The 22,800-nt window shown below is 40.6% G+C and overlaps 1 protein-coding gene across 20 annotated transcripts in view; it reads left to right on the top strand.

Annotated features, from left to right (window-relative positions):
- ALMS1 (ALMS1 centrosome and basal body associated protein) overlaps nucleotides 1-22,800 on the top strand; it is a 175,718-nt gene that overhangs the window by 24,193 nt on the left and 128,725 nt on the right. For 14 of the 20 annotated variants that reach the window (XM_070068924.1, XM_070068923.1, XM_070068927.1 and 11 more), the window contains 5 exons: nucleotides 5,275-5,476; nucleotides 14,213-14,330; nucleotides 17,512-19,495; nucleotides 19,599-19,742; nucleotides 20,498-20,657. In XM_070068924.1, coding sequence (XP_069925025.1) covers nucleotides 5,275-5,476; nucleotides 14,213-14,330; nucleotides 17,512-19,495; nucleotides 19,599-19,742; nucleotides 20,498-20,657 — 2,608 coding nt within the window. The remainder of the gene's footprint in view (nucleotides 1-5,274; nucleotides 5,477-14,212; nucleotides 14,331-17,511; nucleotides 19,496-19,598; nucleotides 19,743-20,497; nucleotides 20,658-22,800) is intronic. The other 6 variants (XM_070068938.1, XM_070068932.1, XM_070068936.1 and 3 more) reach the window with 3 other exon arrangements.

The raw sequence follows: 22,800 nt of genomic DNA, 5'->3' as shown, positions 1-22,800 counted from the left end.
ACAGTCTCTTACCAAAGTGCACACTGGATCAGAAACAAAGGAGCCAAGGCATTCCAGATATGGGATGTGGGTGTCCCAAGTGACAACTGCTGTGTCAAATGTCTACCTCCGTAAATAAAAATATATATTAATTATATATATTTATTTATTTGAGAAGCAGAGTTACAGATAGAGGGAAAGACAGAGAGAAAGGTCTTCAATCTAATGGTTTACTCCTCAAATGGCTACAATGGCCAGAGCTGGGCTGATCCCAAGCCAGGAGCCAGGAGCCAGGAGCGAGATGCTTCTTCCAGGTCTCTCACGTGGGTGCAGGGCTCCAAGCACTTGAGCCATCTTCTACTGCTTTCCTAGGTCATAAGCAGGGAGATGGATTGGAAGAGGAGCAGCTGGGTGTCCATATGGGATGCTGGCGCCACAGGCTGAGGCTTGCTTAGCCTACTACACCACAATGCTAGCCCCCTTTAACAATATTTTAATGTGAAAGGTGACTTTCCCAAAACAAACAAGAAGAATTAGAAGAGTAGCATTGTTTTACATTTTTACAGATCTCTTTAATGTCTGACTTTTTAAAAAGATTTATTTATTTATTTGAAAGTCAGAGTTACATAGAGAGGGAGAGGAGGAGAGACAGAGAGAGCTCTTCCATCTGTTGGTTCACTCTCCAAATGGCTGCAATGACTGGAGTTGGGCCAGGCTGAAGCCAAGAGCCAGGAGCTTCTGCCAGGTCTCCCACGTGGGTGGAGTGGTCCAAGCACTTGGGCCATCCTCCGCTACTTTCTTAGGCTCTTAGCAGGGAACTGGATCTGAAGAGGAGCAGCCAGGACTTAAACCGGCACCCATATAAGATGCTGGTCCTGCAGGCTGCAGCTTAACCCACTATGCCATAATGTTGACCCCTAAGGTCTGGCTTAGTGGAAGACAATTGGTGATTAGGGGAACAGACCTGTGGATGGAAGATTTTCTCTCTTGCTTTTGCTGTCACTCTTGCTCTGCCTTTCAAGATGAAAATAAATATTTAAAAAGAAATAGAATCAATAAAATGGATGTTAAAGATGGATGTTAATAAAGAGATTTAGTAAAAAGAATTGGCCTCTATGACTCTAGGGGCTGAGAAGTCCCAAGATCTGTAAGCTGAAGACTCAGGAGAGCTGTTGGTGCTTGTATAGTTGTTGTATAGTTGTATAGTTGTTGTCCAAGACTAAAGGCTTGAGAACCAGGAGAACATATGATCTGGAACTGAAAGCTGAAAACTGATGTCGTAGCTTGAAGACTGTTAGGCAGAAAGAAAAATTATTATAAAGTTCATGGAAAATGCTTACCATGAAAAAATGCATGGATCTTAACATTTTTTAAAAAATGATTTATTTATTTGAAAGAGTTATATATAGAGAGGGAGAAACAAAGAGATCTTCCATGTGCTGGCTACACTGCAGCCTGGCTCCTGGAATTGGTTTTGCACCAAGCTAAACTTAGCTTTCTATTTAATTTTTTAAGTTTTTATTATTATTTGAGAGACAGACAGAGCTCCCATTTCCTGGTTTTCTCAGGCCAGAGCTGGGAACCGGGAACATAATCTAAGTCCTCAAAGTGGTGGCAGGAATCCAGCTGCTTAGGGCATCACCTGTTGCCACCAGGGTGTGTGTTAGCTGGAAGCTGGAACTTGTACCCAGACACTCCAATATGAGATGCAGGCATCCCAAATGGTGGATTAACCACTAGGTCAAGTGCCCATCTTTTTTTTTTTTTTTTAAGATTTATTTATTTGAAAGAGCTGCAGAGAGAGAGAGAGAGAGAGAGAGAGAGAGAGAGAGATTAGTCTTCATCTGCTGGTTCCCACCCCGATTGGCCACCATGGCTAGGGCTGCACTGATCTGAAGCCAGGAGGTTCTTCCGGGTCTCCCGCACGGGTGTGGGGATCCAGTGACTTGGGCCATCTTGTACTGCCTTCCCAGGCCATAGCAGAGAGCTGGATCAGAAGTAGAGCAGCCACGACTCAAACTGGCGCCCATATGGGCTGCCAGCACTGCAGGTGGCAGCTTTACCCACTATGCTACAGGGCCAGCCCTTGAATGCCCATCTTTAAAGTTATCTTGTCATTCCTTTTTTTCCCAAACTTTTTGAAGCACTCTCATAGATAGAAATATAATTGACTCTTTATATTAGCTTTGTATTCCGTGATCTTGCTAATCTCATTTACTATAACTATTAGCTATTTATGGAAGAGTCTTTAGGACTTTCTATGTAGGCAATCATATCAGTTTTATTTTATTTTTTCTTTTATTGTATTTGGTTTATATTTCATTTTATTACTAGTGCATTGGCTAGAATCCTCCTCTTCTTCAGTTTGATCTACTTTGTTTTGACCCAAACCCTGGGAAAGCAGGTGTCATTGACATTTGTATAGCTGAATACAGTGAATACATTTCTGTTTTCATCTTAGGTGCAATAAATAACATTTGACACTGTTAACCATTGCATAATTTCTTAAAGTGATTTCCTTTTATGGATTTTACTGATTTTCTTTCTATTCCTCTGATTATTCTTTTTCAACATCCTTTACTGCTTTATTTTTCTCTGATAAACCTCAAAATTAGTTTTCAAGCTCTGAAACCTGAGTATGATTTTGACTAATTTATCCAGCATAGAATAGTAGGCTATTAGGGATGGTCAAAGATCTGATGCCCCAAAATCTCACAAGTCAATGGTGAATAGTGTTGGTATTTTAGCATATTTCTCTCCAGTCTTTCTTCTTTGCATATATTTACATAACTGACAGTATATAATAGATGGTTGAGTGTCTTTTTAAAAAAATAACTATGTGATCATTTATTAATGAATTTTAAATACTGAGATACCTTTAAAAGACAAAAGTCTTGTTGGAAAGTGTTTGTGAGAGTTTTTCTAAATTGTAATACATCTTTTCATGGATGCTGGGTTATCTGGAAATTAAGAGAGCATCTATATTTTGTTAGAAACATTTTAAGATCAATGGAGAATAATCCAGTAACAGACTACTTATAGAATAAGGAAAATCAATGCATTAGTATATCTAAGGTTGCCATCAATATATGTTTTATCTAAATAAAGAAAAATTAAAAGAAAAATTATTTAAAGATTTTAGAGAATGAAAAACTAAAGTAGAGGAAACATGGTAAAGAGGAAAATAGAAACAGGTGAGTAGATACAATAAAATTGTTAATTCAAGAAATGTGGAAAAGTAGGTACACTCCTGGTAAATACAACCAGGAAGTGGGGAAAAAGAATGGAATAGAGTTTATACAAACCTATCAATTTTTACAGGTGCTCTAGGATTACTAAAGAAGAAATTGAAAAAGTTATTATAGTATCAAATATCACAAGTGTTTAGAACTAATAGATTTACTGGTGAAATTTTATATTTTTAAGGAACATTGAATTTAAGGAATTTAAGGAACATTGAATTTCCTTGTTAAAGTAAATAAAGAAAACATTATGGAATAAGGCTAGAAAACAAAGCATTTGAAAATGCCCAATTACTCTTATTTATGACTTTATGGGTATATGTATTAAAGTGCTAAAACATGTTAGCAAATACAATTTAAAAGTATGATCTACTAATACCAAGTAAAAAATATGAATATGTTTCAGTATAAATAAATGTATCTCTATGCTTTTTCAGGTTTAATTAGGAAAAAAAGATGCTGTAATATAACTTGATCTAATTTTGTGTTCATTCCTATTCCTGTGATTTAAAATGAGAATAAAAGAATACTTTCATAGCACAATAGGAAGAATAGACTTATTTATTGGCTAATATGAAATTTAAAAGGAAAATGTCTTTAAAAATGACCACTGTTAGTATTTAATGTAACTTTTTTTTAAAGATTTATTTATTTATTTGAAAGAGTTACACAGAGGAGAGAGAGAAAGAGAAGGAGAGAGAGAGAGAGAGAAAGGGGGGTGTGTGTCTTCCATCAGCAGGTTCCCTCCCCAATTGGCCATAATGGACAGAGCTGTGCCAATCCAAAGCCAGGAACTTCTTCCGGGTCTCCCACGCGGGTGCAGGGCCTCAAGGACTTGGGGCATGTTCTACTACTTTCCCAGGCCATAGCAGAGAGCTGGATCGCAAGTGGAGCAGCCGGGACTCAAATTGGTGCCCGTGTGGGGTGCCAGCATTGCAGGTGGCAGCTTTTACCTGCTGTGCCACAGCGTCGGCCCCAATAATGTAACTTTAATTCAACATTGCTGCATAATATTATCTGTGGGTGAATGCCAGTTAATGAATTGCTTTTTACTGTTCTGTTGAGGTAAGTATGAAAATTAAAAGGAAGTGTTTACAAACATATATAGCAGTTTGACAGAGTAATTTTATAATTTTTTAACAACTAGAAATCAAACATTTGGGCTTATGTTTTGTATTTTAGCTTATATACCTTTTAAATTTCATTTTCTAGACTTTTTGATCAGTTTCAAAGATTGGTTTATTATTAGTATTTTAATAAAATATCAGTCTGAAAGGAATTGAAAGTTGGAAAAGCTAGTTTGAGAAAGGTTGCTGTAAATTATGCCAGTAATATAAGAGTAAATATTTTAAGGGGCTGAATACTGCTTGTGGTTGATATGACACTGTTATATTCTGAGAACAGCCAAGAGTCTTCTAGAAATTAGAATTGCTAAGAAAATTTTAGAGTGACCACAGATAGAAGGTGAATATCTCTTACCCGAAATGCTTGAGGTCAGAAGTGTTTCGGATTTCAGAAGTTTTTGGATTTTGGGTTGTTTGCGTAGATTTCACTACTTGAGCATTTTTAACCTGAAAATGTGAAGGTCAAAATGTCCTGAATATTGAAAATCTGAAGTGTTCTGGAGTCTAAAATGTCTGCTCAAAAGTTTTGGACTTCAGATCATTTCAACTTTTTGGATAAGGGATATTCAACCTGTACTGCAATTTTGGGTTTTGGAATTTTTTTTCTTCAGTTTTATAATCAAACTGAAGTTTCATCTAAGAAAATCAAATCTATCGACTTAATGAAGAGAACTAACTGCAAATATAGCTGAAATACCAGTGATTTGTTCAACACTTTAGGAGATGGTTAGTAATGGGAAGACATCTAAAATGTACTTAATATTCTGGGAAACAGAAAAGGAAGAGTTTTACTTTTTCCAAACTTTGGAGAAAATGTTATTAAGTTGGATGCAGTATGCCATGTGAGTGGACATTTTGATCTAAATGTTAATGTGTATGGTAATTCAGTGAATGACTTAGCATGTTTTCCTTTAAAATTATTGTTTTAGAAAACAGAATCTTGGCATTGTCTTCCTCAAGAAACGGACTCTTCCCAAACTCTGGATACATCTCAGACCAGGTTTAATGTGAGAACAGAAGGGATCGAAGTGACAGACTTCTCTTCTCTCGAGGAAAGTGTATTGAGCCAATCAGAAAATCAAGTAAAGGAATCCAACAGAGATAGAGATCTTTTATGTTCTCCGTTGCTAGGTAATGCCTCTTTATTTGTAGCTAGTAATAATACCTCACATTTGTAAAACAGTTTTGCAGGACTGCAAGCCCTGGATGTAACTAAATCCTTTTTGAGTTGAGGCGCTTTACAGAGTTATATGCAAAGGGATTAGCTTATTTATCATTTTCCAAGTGGCCAGCTGGTCTTGTATTGACTGTGCAGTTGTGCCTTACTTTGTCATGCCCTATTACAGAAGACAAAAAGGTGATAGCTTCCTGCTGATGGTATATCGCCTTAGTCCTGAATTTTTGGTGGTGTGCTTGGTATAAACCATATATTATTGTTATTATTTTAAAAATTTATGTATTTATTTGAAAAGCAGAGTTAACAGAGTCAGAGAGAGAGAGAGATCTTCCTATCCACTGGTTCACTCCCTAGACGGCTGCAATGGCCAGAGTTGCGCTGATCCAACGCTGGGAGCCAGGAGCTTCTTCCAGGTCTCCCATGAGGGCACAAGGGCCCAAGGACTTGGGCCATCTTCTACTGCCTTTCCAGGCCACAGCAGAGAGCTGGATCAGAAATGGAACAGCCAGGACTTGAACTAGCACCCATATGGGATGCCGGCACTGCAAGTGGCAGCTTTACCCACTACATCACAGTGCTGGACCCTGATTCTTTTTTTTTTTTTAAAGATTTATTTATTTATTTATTTTAAAAGCAGGGTTATAACAGAGCGTGAGTGAGCAAGTGAGCTAGAGAGAGGGAGAGCTCTTTCATCCACTGGTTCACTCCCCAAATGGCTGCAGTGACCAGAGCTGTGCTAGGCTGAAGCCAGCAGCCTGTACCTTCATCCTTGCCTCCCCAGTGAGTGCAAGGGCCCAAGGACTTGAGCCATCTTCCACTGCCTTTTCTAGGCCATTAGCAGAGAGCTGGGTTGGAAGTGGAGAAGCTGAAACACCAACTGGTGTCCATATGGCATGCCATTGTTGCAGGTAATGGCTTTACCTGCTGCACCAAAATGCTGGCCTCTCATTTGATTTTTTTTAGAGTCAGTTAAGGCATTTGTTATTGTCTTCAACTTCCAGACCAAAAAACTGAGTTAGAGATTTAGTGGTGTGTCTGGGATAGATCTTACTGGTTTCCTTTGTTTAGTATTGAACTTATTTATTAGCTTTTTACAAAGGATAAACTCAACCTTTCAAATCATAGAGATTCACCCATGAAGAAGATTTTAAAGTTTTATAGAGAAACATGAATAGGACTTAATTCAGCAGGTTATTTTCAAATATAAGCTAAAGCTATCCAAATCAAGACAGTAGTGCTAATGTATTCTATGGTGTGGATCATTAAAGTCAGTTTTATATAACAAATATCTAAGTGCCAACTGTGTTTGATGCTAGAGTTTTATAGATGAAAGCTGTCTCCTGTTTTGGGAAGATAAAGAGTAAATAGAAAGTAACAGTCCCACGTGATGAGAAATATAATGGTTTACTGCTTGGGTCTGCACAGGCCAAGGCTTGATTTGTGTTGATCATGAACTAAGAATGGTTTTTGCATTTTTAAAATGGATTTGTTTATTTATTTGAAACGCAGAGTTACAGAGAAAAGGAGAGAGAGAGATCTTAGCAGAGAACTGAATCAGAAGTGGAGCAGCTGGGACTTGAACCAGTGCCCACATGGGATGTTGGTGTTGCAGGTGTCATTTTAACTCACTGTGCCACAATGCCTGCCCAAGTTTTTGCATTTTTAAAGGATTGTAAAAGAAAAAAAGACAGACCATATGTGACCAACAAAACCTAAAATATTTACTGTCTGCCTTTACAGAATGTTTGCCAACTCGTAGTCTAGAGATTAAAATGTGAATATATTAGGGACCGGTGCCGTGGCTTACTTGGTTAGTCCTCCGCCTGGGGCACCAGCATCCCATATGGGTGCTGGGTTTTGGTCCTGGTTGCTCCTCTTCGAGTCCAGCTCTCTGCTGTGGCCTGGGAGGGCAGTGGAGGATGGCCCAGGTGCTTGGGCTCCTGCACCTGCATGGGAGACCAGGAAGAAGCTCCTGGCTCCAAGCTTGGGATTGGCGCAGCGCTGGCTGTAGCGGCCATTTAGGGGGTGAACCAATGGAAGGAAGACCTTTCTCTGTGCCTATCTCTCTCACTGTCTATGTCTCTACCTGTCAAATAAAAAAAAAATGTGAATATATCACTTATAGGGAAGCTGTTTTTAACTTGATAGAAGTAAGAACTTTCTAATAGGGCCATTTAATAGTGGAAAAGAGTGTATAACAGTAACTATAAGAACAAATGAGGGTTTTTTTTTTTTTTTAAGATTATTTATTTGAAAGAGTTACAGAGAGAAAGGAAGAAATAGAGAAATCTTCAACACTCCCAAATGGTTACAATGACCAGGGCTGGACCAGGCCAAAGCCAGGAGCCCAGAGTTTGTTCTTGGTCTCCCACATGGGTAGAGGTAGAGGGGGCCAAACACTTGGGGCATCTTCTACTGCTTTCCTAAGCACATTAGCAGGGAGCTGGATTGAAAATGGAGCAATTGGGAGTTGAACCAGTGCCCATGTTGCAGGAGGAATCTTTTATGCTACAACATTGGCTCTGAGAGAGAGAGAGAGAGAGAGTGAGCGAGTGAGCTTTCATCTGTTGGTTCACTCTCCAAGTGACCACAATGGCCAGGGCTGGACCAAGCTGAAGCTAGGAGTCTGGAACTCCACTGGAGTCTGCCACAGGGGTAGCAGGTGCTTTGGCTATCTTCTGCTGCTTTCTTAGGGGTATTAGTAGGAAGCTGGATCAGAAGTGGAACACCCATGACTCTAACTAGTGGCCCATAAGAAGCTGGCATTGCAGGCAATGACTTAACTCACTGTGCTGTAATGCCAGCCCCAACATTTGAGTTTTATGTCATGGCAAAATATCAAGCAAAATTCTGTAATAAAAGGATTTTAGTACTGTGTAAGAGATTTTCTATGTACTATGTGATTGTAAAATTTTTTAAAAATATTTTATTTATTTGAAAGAAATAAATTTATTTCTTTGAGAAAAATTGAGAGTAGAGAGAGAAGAAGAGAGAGAGAAGGGAGGGAGGGAGGAAGGATGGAAGGAAAGAAGGAAGGAAGAGAATCTTCCATCCACTGGTTCATTCCCCAAGTCGCCACAATGGCTAGGTCTGGGCCAGGCCAAAGCCAGAAGCTTCTACCAGGTCTCCCACAAGGGTGCAGGGTCCCAAGAAATTGGGCCATCTTCTACTTTCCCAGGCCCATTAGCAGGAAGCTGGATTGCAAGTGGAGCAGCTGAGACTTGAACAGGTGCCCATAATGAGATGCTGGCACTGCAGGGTGAGGTTTTGCCTTCTATATCACAGTGCCATCCTCAAAATGTTTTCAAATATAGTTTTTTTTTTTAAAGTTTTATTTATTTATTTGAAAGTCAGAGCTACACGGAGAGGAGAGAGAGGGAGGAAGGGAGGAAAGGAGGGGTAGGTCGGTCAGTCGGTTGGTCGGTCAATTGGTCTTCCATCCGCTGGTTCACTCCCCAGTTGGCTGCAACAGCTGGAGCTGTGCGGATCCAAAGCCAGGAGCTTCTTCTGGGTCTCCCACATGAGTGCAGGGGCTCAAGCACTTGGGCCATCTTCTGTTGCTTTCCCAGGCCATAGCAGAGAGCTGGAGCAGAAGTGGAGCAGTCGGGTCTCGAACCGGCGCCCATATGGGATGCCAGCGCTTCAGGCGCTGTGCCACAGCGCTGGCCCCTCTAATGCAGTTTTATAACTCATTTGCTATAGTTAAATTAGAATATTTTAAATTATTGGAGTAGATCCCTGAATTGGGTTGCGAGGGAGATTCCATCATTGCTGTGTGCATAAATACTGTGATTGTGGTAGGTATCCTCTCACCAATAGCAGATGTTGTTGATGATGACTGGTGCCAGAATGGTCAGATATCTCAAAAATAGAGGAAACCAATCCAGCTGTCCAAACATGAGGAAAGAAACAGTTTAGAGTTGTAAGAAAAAGGCATTGTTGGTGAGATACACAACCTTCCCAACACTCAAACATGTACATATACTGTACAGTTCAGAATGATTAACTCTTCAATTTTAGCCTGCTCCTTGAGAAAGTACGTTTCTTCATTGATCTGGTCTAACTCTTCAGTTCTACCCTGAAATAGTCAAATACTTAAGGATTTGCTGAAGTGCTGCTTATAAGTTATTACTTATTCCTTTGTTATGTCTAGATAGTTATTATAAGTAATAGATACAGATTTCTGTAGGTTCTGGAACCTGCTTAGGAGTAACTATTTCAAGAAAAAAGCCATAAACCTCTAGTTCTTTAAGTGCTCAGCTTATTGTTAATTGGAAACAGTAAATTTGTTATATTTGCTCAAGGGACTCTGTTGTATCATAGGCCCTGATATATTCATTGCTTTGTTAAAAGACCTTCATGATTTTTAGAGGAGTTAACAGCATTTCTTAGGAAGGTTTAATACTAATTCTCTAATCCAAGAGCAATGAAGAATCATATCAGTTGTTCCTTAGTGGTAAAAGTTATTTTCTGTGATCTTTTTATGTAATAATTATTTATTTGTAAGACAGAGGCAGAAGTCGCCTATCTACAAGTTCACTCTCCAGATGTCCACGACAGTTGGGCCGGGCCAGCCTGAAGGAAGCCAGGAGCTGGGAATTCAGTCCCAGTGTCTCATGTGGGTGCCAGAGACCCTAGTACTTGAACCATTATTAGCTCCCTATCAAGGTGTGCATTAGCAGGGAGCTGGAATTGGGAGCACAACTGGTCCTTAACCCAGGCACTCGCATATGGAATGTAGATGTCCCAAGTGGTGTTTAAACCTGTGCCAAATGCCCACCCTCAGTTTATAATTTTTAGTTAATTCGGTAAATACTTTTTTAAAAAAGAGAATGTTTTAGTTAATACAAAGGCATCCTGTGAATAATAAGGCTCTGGACTATGCTTAAAAATAGTTTATTCTGGGGACGGCACTGTGGCATAGCAAGTAAAGCTGCCGCCTGCAGTGCATGCATTCCATATGGGCACCTGTTCGAGACCCAGCTGCTCCACTTCTGATCCAACTCTCTGCTATGGCCTGGGAAAGCAGTGGAAGATGGCCCAAGTCCTTAGGCCCCTGTACCCACATGGGAAGATCCGGAGGAAGCTCCTGGCTCCTGGCTTCAGATTGGTGCATCTCTGGCACCAATGGATGGAAGACCTCTCTCTGCCTCTCCTCTCTGTGTGTAGCTCTGTGCTTTTGATCCAGCTCCCCACTAAGGTACCTGGGAGGCAGCAGGTGATGGTCAGTACTTGGATTCCTGTCACCCATGGCAGAGAGCCATATGGAGTTGCTATATCCTGGGTTGCAGGCATTTAGGGAGTGTACCACTGGATGGAAGAGCTCTTTTCTTTCTGTTTTCCTTCTCTCTTTGTCATTTTATCTTTCAAATAAATAAATCTTTTAAAAGTGTGATGAGTTAGGATAGGGAGGGTATGTAAAGCATGTGAGAGCAGAGAGAGTGCTTGTTGTATTAAGTGAAGGGCAGATGACACCATGGTGAGCTCTGTGAACACTTGGGTCACAGTAATTTCAGGGGAGCAGCATGAGAGGATGTAGTCCCTACTTTGTGCACAATACTATTTATTTATTTATTTTGACAGGCAGAGTAGACAGAGACAGAGAGAAAGGTCTTCTTTCTGCGTTCATTCCCCAAATAGCCAGGAGCCAGGTGCTTCCTCCTGGTCTCCCATGCGGGTGCAGGGCCCAAACACTTGGGCCATCCTCCACTGCCTTCCTGGGCCACAGCAGAGAGCTGGACTGGAAGAGGAGCAACCAGGACAGAATCCGGTGCCCCGATGGGGACTAGAACCCCGTGTGCCTGTGCCGCAGGTGGAGGATTAGCCTATTGAGCCACAGCGCCAGCCATTGTGCATAATACTATTAATATTCTGAAATCATGAAAGTATGCTACAGCAATCAGAACTACATCCATATTGAAAAAGCAATTTAGTTTTAGCAAAACATCACCCATCAAGTTAAATTAATTTTGTTGGTTTTGTAACAAAATTTCTGTTAATATTTAACTTTTTGTTTTGTGGTTGTATAAATACTATAAGGGAATTACAGTAAGAATCATTTAAACTAACATTCAGGAAATCACAAACATTTTTTTCCCCATTAAAACAGTAATTCTCAAACTTGTTGGGTAACAGGACTCCTTTATACATGTTAAAATTATGGATAATGCCAAAGACTTTTTTTTTTAAAGATTTATTCGGAGGAGTTACATAAAGAGAGAAGGAGAGGCAGAGAGAGAGAGGAAGGGAGGGAGGAAAGGAAGGAGGGAGGAGGTCTTCCATCCACTGGTTCACTCCCCAACTGTGCTGATCCGAAGCCAGGAACCAGGAGCTTTCTCCGGGTCTCCCGTACAGGTGCAGGGGTCCAAGGACTTGGGCCATCCTCTACTGCCTTCCTAGGCCATAGCAGAGAGCTGAGTTGGAAGTGTAGCAGCCGGGACTAGAATTGGCGCCCATATGGGATGCCAGCACTGGGGTGGCGGCTTTACCCACTAAGCCACAGTGTCGGCCCTGATCCAAAGATCTTTTATTTTTGTGGGCTATTGATATTTTCCATGTTAGAAATTAAAGCTGAAAATTAAACCATTTATCATTTCATTTAAATATAACCACCCCATTGCATAGTAACATAAAGCACTATTAAAGTAACTATTTTACAAAACAAAAATACTTAGAAGAAGGCCTTTTTTTTTTTTTTTTACTTTAAACAATTACAACTCAGTTATGTTTGACTTAATAAAAGATAGCAAGTATCTGGTAACTGCTTTTGCATTCAATTTGTTGGTCCGTCCTACATGAAGTAACTTGTTGAAAGTGCTACTATGCCTTTTTGAGAGAATGAGAGTAAATAAGGCCGGGGTGATATTGTAAAATATGGAATATGATTTTGACCTGAGGCACATAAGACTGTCTTAGGGCCCAGGAGGCCCTGGACCACACTTTGGTTTGAAATATGTAGTCTTTATTTTAAGATGGAGGGGCTGCGGCGCACTAGGTTAATCCTCCACCTTATTTTAAGATGCGGTGCCGGCATCCCATATGGGTGCCGGTTCTAGTCCTGGTTGCTCCTCTTCTAGTCAGGCTCTCTGCTGTGGCCTGGGAAAGCAGTGGAGGATGGCCCAAGTGCTTGGGCCCTGCACCCGCATGGGAGACCTGGCTCCTGGCTTCGGATCAGTGTAGCTCCGGCTGTTGCAGCCATTTGGGGAGTGAACCAACAGAAGGAAGACCTGTCTCTCTGTCTCTCTGTCTCTGTGTCTCTGTCTCTCTCTCACTGTCTATAACACTACCTGTCAAATAAATTAATAAAATCTTTAAAAAATATTTTAAGATAGAAAGAAACAATAGTTAAGAGGGTTTGCTTAAAAATTCAAATGCATAGGTTCAACTCTTGTTCTGGCTTTTAAGCTGTTTAAATATGGACAGATTATTCTATAGTTTTGTAATCGTGGCCTCTCCCCTGTAAGACAGTTATAACAATCCTTCAAGGTTGTCATGATGGTTAAATGTAATGGTCTATGTTGAGTAAATGGACTATCAGACTCTCAATAAGAGGTAGCTGTTATACTATTCTTTTAAAAATTTTATTTGAGAGAGAGAGACAGAAAAAAAATGCTTATTTTTTGTATTTGAAAGGCATGTTGGTGGGGTCAGGGGTGGAGAGAAAGAGAGGGAAAGGGAGAGAGAGAGAGAGAAAGAGGGGGAGGGAGGGATATATTCTATCCTTTGGTTCACTCCCCAAGTCTATAATAGCTAGGGCTGGGTCAGACTGAAGCCAGGAAACAAACTCCATCCTGGTGTCCCATGTGGGACCCCAGCATTTGGGCCATCGTCTGCTATAATTCCAGAGTCAATAGCAGGGAACTGGATTGGAAGTGGAGCAGCCTGGACTCAAATCAGCACTCTGATATGGGTTGCTGGAATTGTAAATGATGGCCTAAACTGCTGTGTCACAATGGCAGCCCTTTTCAGCCACTTTTTTTTAATTTTAATTTTAAAGATTATTTATTTGAAAGGCAGACTTTTAGAGAGAGAGGAAGAGACAAAGAAGGAGAGATCTTCCATTGCTGGTTCACTCCCCAAATGGCTGCAACAGTCAGGGCTGGGTGAAGCCAGGAACCTAAAACTACATCTGGGTCTTCCTTTTGAGTAGCAGGAGACCAAGTACTTGGGTTATCTGCTGCTGCTTTCCCAGGTCATTAGCAGGGAGCTGGATTTGAAGTGGAGTAACTAGGTCTTGAACAGTTGGTTGCTCATATGGATGCTGGTGTCATCGGTGGCAGCTTAATCTACTGTACCACAATGCTGGCCCCTTCAGCTACTTTTCCCACTACTCAGATACTCACATACTCACAATGGCTAGGCCTAGGCTAGGCTGAAGCTGAGAGCCAGAAATGCAGTCTAGGCCTCCCATGTGGATGGCAGAAAGCAAATTACTTGAGGCATTATTTGTTGTCTACCAGGGTGTGCACTAGCAAGAAGCTGGAATTGGGAATGGATGTAGGACTTGAACCCAGGCATACCAATATAGGGTATGGGTGTCCCAACTAGTGTCTTAACTGCTAAGATAAATGTCTATCCTTCTTTTATTATTCTAATACTTGTAGAAACTTCCAGATGGTAGCATATTTAAGTACTTTAAAGTATTACATGAAAAAGTTAAACAATCATTTTTCATATTTTAAATTTTACAGTCATACAAGATAACTTTGCTTCTCCTGATTTGCCTTTGCTGACATGTATGACACAAGACCAAGAGTTTGGGGCTGATTCCTTATTTCACCAAAGTGAACTGGAGTTTGCACCTCTGAGGTAGGATGACTGACTTATTTGTATGTAACCTTTTCTTGCTCTGAATTGTTACTTATATTGATTTCAGGCTAAGATGGGACTTCTGGGTGGAGTTAGATATTCTTAGCACACATTCTGTAGGTAAAAAAGCCTGAAATTTTGACATGATGCAGAAATGAGCCAGGTGACTAATTTATTAAAAAATTTTAATGTATTCTAGATTTCAGGCATAGTTTGATGTAGAAAAACATTACATTTTCCTTTTTTTTTAAATTTTTACTTGAAAGGCAGAGTTACAGAGAAGGAGAAGGAGAAGGAGAAGCAGAGGCAGAAAGGGAGATCTTCCATCCGCTGGTTCACTCCCCAAATGTCTGTGACGGCTGGAGCTGGGCCTGTCTGAAGCCAGGAGCTTTTTCCGGGTCTCCCATTGGGGGCAGGGGTCCAAGGACTTGGGCCACCTTTCACTGCTTTACCAAGCACATTAACAGGGAGCTGGATCTGAAGTGGAGCAGCCAGAACTCAAACCGGTGTCCACATGTGATGCTGGCACCACAGGTGGAGGCTTAACCCACTATGCCACATTGCTGGCCCCTGCATTTTCCGTCTTACAAACCTCCATTATTGCTCCCCTCTCTTTCATCCTCATTCTGCAAAAAGCATTCATTTGGAGTCACTAACTTGTTTTGCACTCTTACTTTGGTCAGCTGTTGTTCAATGAGCCTAGTTAGTTCTTATGTTGTAGTGGAGTAACAAGGTTTTTATAACAAATTAATAGATATTCCAAATTAATGTTCTTTAGTCATAATGGAAGAAAAAGTCTGAATTCTTCAAAATATATTTGTAGTTATTTAAGAATATACTTTTTTCTTTTAAACTAAAAAAATGCCCACTTTAAGTTGAAAATTATATATGTTTAGAAAATGTAAGCTCTGTTTATGCTGTATATTACTTTATAATAACTTTTATAAAAAATACTCTGTTCACAGGTAATTGTCAACCAGTGATTAAGTTCACAGTGTGTTTTGAGAGTAGATCACTTCTTGAGTGTCTTTTAAAAGTTCAATAAATAGGGGCTGGCACTGTGGCATAGCAGGTAAAGTTGCTGCCTGCAGTGCCGGCATCCCATATGGGCACCAGTTTGAGTTCCAGCTGCTCCACTTCCCATCCAGCTCTCTGCTATGGCCTGGGAAAGCAGTAGAAGATGGCCCAAGTGCTTGAGCCCCTGGGAGATCGGATGGAAGCTCCTGGGTTCTGGCTTCGGATCATCACAGTTCCAGCCATTGCGGCCATTCAGGGAGTGAACCAGTGGATGGAAGACCTCTCTCTCTGCCTCTGCCTCTGCCTCTCTGTAATTCTGCCTTTCAAATAAATAAATAAATCTTTAAAAAAAAGTATAATAAATAACTAATGAAAAGATTAATGCACATTAAATAAATATTAAGTCTTGATAGTTGATAAACTAAGCACTTAAAATAGTAATGATCAAAAATTGTTTTGAGTTTTTAAGTGACTATTTTGGTGATATAAAAACCAGATTCCATGTCTCTTGTTTCAGAAATAAGATAATATCAGGGTCGTAGGATTATAGTTCACCTTCTGGTGGCAGAAAATTTTGCTTTGTTCAATCATTAGTCACTTCAAAGGAATTTGAAGTTAGAAATTGTTTTTTCTAAAATTAAAAAAATTTTTGTTTTATTTGAGAACTTTGTTTTTTTAGCACACTTTTCAATTAAGATTGATATCATTGGCGTATCAGTTTTCCTTATGTAGGGAGAGTTAACATTAAAAAAGAGTAAAACTTTTGCTGCAAATATAGTGAATGTCAAATTTTATTTTAAATATTTGTCAAATTGATATAATTTATATACTATAGTTATTTTTGTTTTATTTACTTATTTGAAAGTCAGAGTTATAGAGAGGCAGAGGCAGAGAGAAATAGAAGTCTTCTATCTGCTGGTTCATCTCCAAATGGTCACAATAGCTGGAGCTGCGCCAATCTGAAGCCAGCAGCCAGGAGCTTCTTTTGGGTCTCCCATGTGGGTGCAGGGGCCCAAGCACTTGAGCCATCTTCCACTGCTTTCCCATGCTATAGCAGAGAGCTGGATCAGAAGTGGAGCAGCTGGGACTTGAATCGACACCCATATGGGATGTCAGCACTATGGGTGGCAGCTTTACCTGTTGCGCCACAGCGCTAGCTGTCGCTCCCCCATTCGCGGAGGAACGACACAGGACCCTGCACTGTTCTTTCGTCTGCTCGGCCCTTCCCGGGTTTGCTGCTGGTCCTTCCCAGGTTGGCTGCCGACCCCTCCACCTCCGTGGAGGGGCGGCCCCCCTGCCACTTTCCCCGCTTCCGCGGAGGAGCGGCACACCGCTGGCCGGCTCTCTCGGGGGCTGCTCAGATGTTATCCGGATGTTCCTTGGTGCATGTTGTCTCTCTCCTCCTTTATAGTCCTCTTCCACCAATCCCAACTCTGCTACCCACACGCCGAGCACGCTGCTCTCCTCCAATCAGGAGCAGGATCAGCTCCTGCAGCTTGTTAAACTGATGAGGCAGCTGCGTAGAGGTTGTTTGGTCTCTTTCTCTCAGCACCATATTGTGGGAGAGCAAATGCATAGAATAAGTCTTAATTCCAGTAACTTAGTCTAGTCTGAGTTGCTCCCCACAGCTAGCCCCAGTTTTTTTTTTTTAAACAGGCAAAGTGGACAGTGAAGAGAGAGACAGACAGAGAGAAAGGTTTTCCTTTGCCGTTGGTTCACCCTCCAATGGCCGCCACGGCCGGCACGCTGCTGCCGGCGCACCGCGCTGATCCGATGGCAGGAGCCAGGTGCTTCTGGTCTCCCATGGGGTGCAGGGCCCAAGGACTTGGGCCATCCTCTGCTGCACTCCCAGGCCACAGCAGAGAGCTGGCCTGGAAGAGGGGCAACCGGGACAGAATCCGGCGCCCCGACCGGGACTAGAACCCCGTGTGCTGGTGCCGCAAGGTGGAGGATTAGCCTATTGAGCCGGGGCGCCGGCCCTTTTTTTTTTTTTTTTTTTTTTTTAATAACTCACACTCTGTAGTGAACTGTATTGCTAAGCTATGATATTCAGAAGGATAGTTAATGATAATTTTTTAAAAAACTTAATTTTGGTGTCATATCAGTACTGTAATTTCATGTTTTAATGTGTTACTTATCTAAACTTTTATAACTTTATTTTCAGGGGAATTCCTGATAAGTCTGAAGATACTGAATGGTTTTCCCGACCATCTGAAGTTAGTGAAGCTTTATTCCAGGCTACCTCAGAAGTAGCCTCTGACTTAGTTAACAGTTACCTTAGTATTTCTCAGCATCCACTTATAAGTACCCCAGCTGCTGGGTCTCAGCACTCTCTTTTACCTCCTGAACAAGAGAATAAGGAAGAGAGTATTTCATCTGATACTGCTGATGAACAGAAAACATCCAAAGAGTCTGATAATTATGATGCTGCTTCTTCATATATCTCATGGAAGACACGGAAAGATATGCAGCAGTCAGAAACCAACTTAGTTGATCAAGTTTCAACTTCAGCTTCATCTGAAGTAAGTGAAGAAACCGTAGCTTTTAAAAGAAGTGACAGCTTTGATGCTTCTTGTTCACATGTGCAATTTTGGAAACAGGAAACTTTACAGCAGGCAGAAACACATCCAACTAATCAGGACCGTGTTTCTTTTCCACATGAAATTACTCCTCCTCCTCCTAATAGAATGTCATATTCTTTCTTGCGATGTTTGTTGGAAGGAAGAAGAAAAGGGACTCCCTTGACTTCAGATAGTCGTTACCTGGAGAGTGTTTGTCTAAGGGCCCCAGCTGAGAACGGGGTGAAACAAAATGTGGATTCTTTGGGAGGTTATGAAGGAAAGGAAGATGTGCAGAAAGAAGTATCTCCGTGTTTTAAACAAAAGGAGACCAAAAATAACTTCCTATCTTCAGAGGTGCATCCCAGACCTTCAGAAATACCGTATATTGGGAAGGTTATAGTTCCTGATAATTCTGTAAAAGTTTCGGAAGCATATGTACTTTCCAGGGGACATGATCTTTCTAAGATGGAGGCTTCTGGTGGTCTTCTTCAGACTGTTAAATCCAACTTGGATGAGACATCAGAACAACTGTATTTTGAAGAGGAAAGAAACCAAAAGGCAACTTCTGTTTTTGGTGAGAAAAATGTTGATGCCACAGAAAATGTAGCCTTTGAGGCTGTTATTGCTTCTATTGAGTCTTCCAAGGATGAGAGTACCGTAAATGAAATCAGTAAGTCTTTAAGAGATGACAGCCAAGAGAGAGAACCAAAAAGCCCATGTCTTTCCCCATTTAACTATAATGATGAAAACTCTTTCTTTGATGAGCTTAAGCATCCATGCTATCAGTCTACTCCTGGGGTGTTTGAACCAGCAGCTTCAAAACCATTGTTGCATAAAAAAGATGATGATGATAGCTCCCTATACTGGCATCCCAATTTAAAATCATCCCCTAATTCTTTTCAGGAAATTCTCATTAAGCCACTTTCTGTTATCCCAGAGCTTAAGTCACCTGCTTCTTTAAGTGAAAAATCTTACAACCAGTCTATTGGTCTTGGCAAAACACAGTCAGCTTTATTTCAGTATGATATGAACAATGAAATGTTTCTTCCCATAGGGAAGATAAAGTCTGTTTCTGCTCTTGACCTTGCAGAGAAGGTAGGATCTTCAAACGATATTTATTCAATGAAAGTATCAACTTCTGGTTCTTTGGTTTTACAAGATTTAAAGCAGCAAACCTTTGAAGAAGTTATAGAATCCTCACACTGTAGTTTGGGTCAGGATGTAGACTTTAGTGACACCACTGAAGGTCTATCTGCAGCTGTAGGAAGCAGCTCTTTGGCAAACTTGGTGGCATGTGATGCAGAGTCACAAGGTGCTTTACCACTGACAAAAGATGCATCATTAACTACAGTTGGCCAAGAGACGTTGCTGAAAGCTGATATAGGCCAAAGTGAGATTCCTCAGCCTACAGGAGTTGAGTCCAGTTTTAGTATTCATACAATTATGCAAAATGACCCCTATTTTGTAGAGGGCCCGCAGGGGAAGGCTGCGTCTGAGATCATTACAGTGGATGATGGTACTGAGTGCTGTAACCCAGATGAAAATGCTGTTGCGTGCAGTCAAAGAGTTGCTGAACTACAAAGAGAGGTGAGGCACAATAATGTGATAGTTGTGGGAAGCATGGTCTTCTCCAGTATTATTTCAGGAAATGGTATTATTTGTTTTTATTTTACTCTTTACCATTTCCCAGACATGTGAGCAACATGATGTGACTGGTGAGTGCACTGAGCTAGCAGCTTTAGAAAATTTGCTCGATGATCTTTGTGACAGCTCCCAGGATTGTCAACCTGCTTCACAACAGCCATCCGAGGAAGAGAGCAATTATCAAGAGGCTGTAAGTTTATTTCTTTATACTTATAAATGGGGAAAGGAATACTTCAGTTCAACATTGGTATTGGATGTTAAAGGCCCATTTAAATCTTCTAATAGCAACTTGTGACTTGTAACCTGGTCCTCATCTGCTATCCAGGAATATGCTCCATTAACTTACTAGAAGTTGATATAAAAGAAATGTTTATATTTGATAGACCATAAGACTTAATGAGTGCTGTGGTATCTCATGTCATCCACTGAGCTCCCAAGCCTTTCATTTTGAGACACTCTAACTCTTCAGTGTTGTGTTAACAAGAGTCTTTAGGATTGTGTTAAGGTTGAACTCATTCATGGGATGTTAGTTCAAATGATGGTACTTTTTACCTTCTCTAGTTTTAAAAGAGGAGTATCCCTGGAATATTCAAATATTCCTATTTAGAAGCTCCTGAAAAATTTGACTTCAGAGGTATTTTGAAAATGACAAGAACCAGCTTTTCTCCATTAATGATATTGAGTTGCTTAATATCCACACTAGTGAGAGTCCTTAAAGAGAACTCACTATCCTCTTTCCAAGTGAACAGCATACTTGTGGATTTATGCATTCCCTCTCTGTATTTATATTATCATTTTGTGTGTTTGTACTAGAAAATGGTAAATTGGCAGTGTTCTCTGGTTCCATTGCCCATCTGTTTTTGTCAGATATTGCCAGAGGGTTCTTGAGCAGATGAAGTCTGAAAGTAATATCTTATTTTCTTAATTTCTTTTCTCATTTCATAGGTAAGTCATTCTAATCTGGGCATTAATCAGTCTTTTTCATCTATATTGCCTCCATTTGTTCCTCATGAGCCAACCAGAGAGTCAGAATATCATTCTTCAAATCTCAGAATGTTGAGGGTATCTCCTGACACTGTGCCAAAGACTCTCAGACATTTAGCAGGTATGTAGTAAAAGGAGATATTAAATGTCCACCTTATGGCTAGTTTATGAAAAGTATCTTACTGTGCCTAAATAATTTTTTATTTTTAAATTCCTATAATATGAATTATTTGCATCAGATGTGTTTATAAATCTTAGTCCACTTCACTACCTCAGTACCTCAAATTTCTCATATAAAGAATACAAATCAATTTTTCATAATTTTAGAGGCTAGAAAGTCCAAGATCCAGGTATAGGCAGATTCAGTGTAGTAAAGGCCTGTTTCTGATGTCTCTGAGGTCTTTTGTATAATCGACACAGCCTTCATGATCTAGTTGCTTTCCAAAGGTCCAGCCTCCAAATGTCTTGGAGATTAGGATTTCAACATATAAATTTCTGAGGAACACATACATTGAGACTCTAGCAAGTCACCAAATCTTTTATTAGCTGAACCATTTGATTTTTTTGTTGCTTTCTCCTTCACAATTTTTAGAACTGAATTACATAGAGGACATAGAGGAGTCTAGTAGTAGAGTAGTTTGTTTCTGTATTCTTTACGTAACATAAAAGGAAAAAGGAATTGATTGAGCTCAAGTACACAAAAATGGATGCAGACAATTTTGTAAGAGATCAATTTTTGAGCAAGATTATATGCTGAGGAAAGTGAGGTAAGTTAGGGGCCTTAAGGAGAGTGGCATAGTGAATGAAGACTTAGAATTTATGTTGAAGTGAATGTGAGATGGAACCGTCCAAGGACAAGTAAAAGATTTGTCAGCTAATTCTAAGTAAGCTGAGGTTGGAGATAATGATTTAATAACATTGGCCTGTGTAGATTATCTGATTTTTTTTTTTTCCCTCTCATGAATGAAGAAGGTGAATTACAGTGATTGACAGATTGAGGGTTTCATTGAGTGGGTTTGGTAGAAGGATAGCAATGGAAGGGAATCAGTGAGAGAGGAGTTGATCAACTATTGGTTTCAGCCTATATAGGGGAAGAGAAACCATTAAGGTTGTTAATCTGGGAGGAAATTGAAAGCCCAGAGATCTATTTATGAAGTTGATTTGATGAGTGGGAGTAAATTATAGGGAGCTAGAAAAGTGAGTGATTTTGTTCAGATTGAGTTAGTAGATTGAAGTGAAGATCAAGTTAAAGGACTATTAGGTCCATGAGATGGCCAAGGGATTCAATAATAGAAGCGTGAATAAAAATCATTGGTGTGAAGGGACTGTGGACGACTAGAAGAATATCGTTATGAGAGGCACAGCAGAGTTGGAGATGTATTTTGAAGAGCCAAAACAAAAGAGAAAACAGTAGCTAGTTCATTGAGATGTTCGAGTGCAGCAGGCATGTGACACAGATAGTGTAAAACACAGAAATGTATGGCCTTATAAAGGGAACTAGGCATTGGACAAAGAGGCGTTTTGCTAGGTGGGGTTAGGATACACAAGAAGTCCCTGCTCACGTCACAGACATGTTAGGAATTTACTGCTGGAGCACCCCAAGATCCTTTTAGGCGCTGAACCAATTTTGGAAAGAAACTGGGTTACCCCATCAATGCATTCCTCTGTAAAAAGAGCCCAGACTGTAATGTGCCCTCATCTATGCTGGCATTTTTTGCTGTGGCTCGGGAAGGCAGTGGAGGATGGCCCAAGTGCTTGGGCCCTGCACCCACATGGGAGACCAGGAAGAAGCACCTGGCTCCTGGCTTCAGATCGGTGCAGTGCCGGCTGTTGCAGCCATTTGGGGGATGAACCAACAGAAGGAAGACCTTTGCCTCTGTCTCTCTCTCTCTCTAACTCTATAAAAATAAAAAAAAATTTCAACTTCCATCTCTTCATTTCTAGTATCCATTGTATGTGGTGGAAGGTTGCACAGGCAGTAGTATTGTGAGAAAACTAAGATTTTAAAATTTTTTAACAATTTTTAAAAAGGATTTAATTTCTTTGAGAGGTAGTTACAGACAGAGAGAGGGAGAGACAGAAAGGCCTTCCATCTACTGGTTCACTCCCCAAATGGCAACAATGGCAGGAGCTGAGCTGATCCTAAGCCAGGAGCTTATTCTGGATCTCCCACATGGGTGCAGGGGCCCAAGCACTTGGGCCATCTTCCACTGCTTTCCCATGTCATAGCAGGAAGCTGGATCAGAAAAGCAGCAGCTGGACAT

This window comes from Oryctolagus cuniculus, chromosome 2, assembly GCF_964237555.1.
Source record: "Oryctolagus cuniculus chromosome 2, mOryCun1.1, whole genome shotgun sequence".
Classification (NCBI taxonomy): domain Eukaryota; kingdom Metazoa; phylum Chordata; class Mammalia; order Lagomorpha; family Leporidae; genus Oryctolagus; species Oryctolagus cuniculus.
This window is presented reverse-complemented; position numbering and strand designations above follow the sequence as displayed.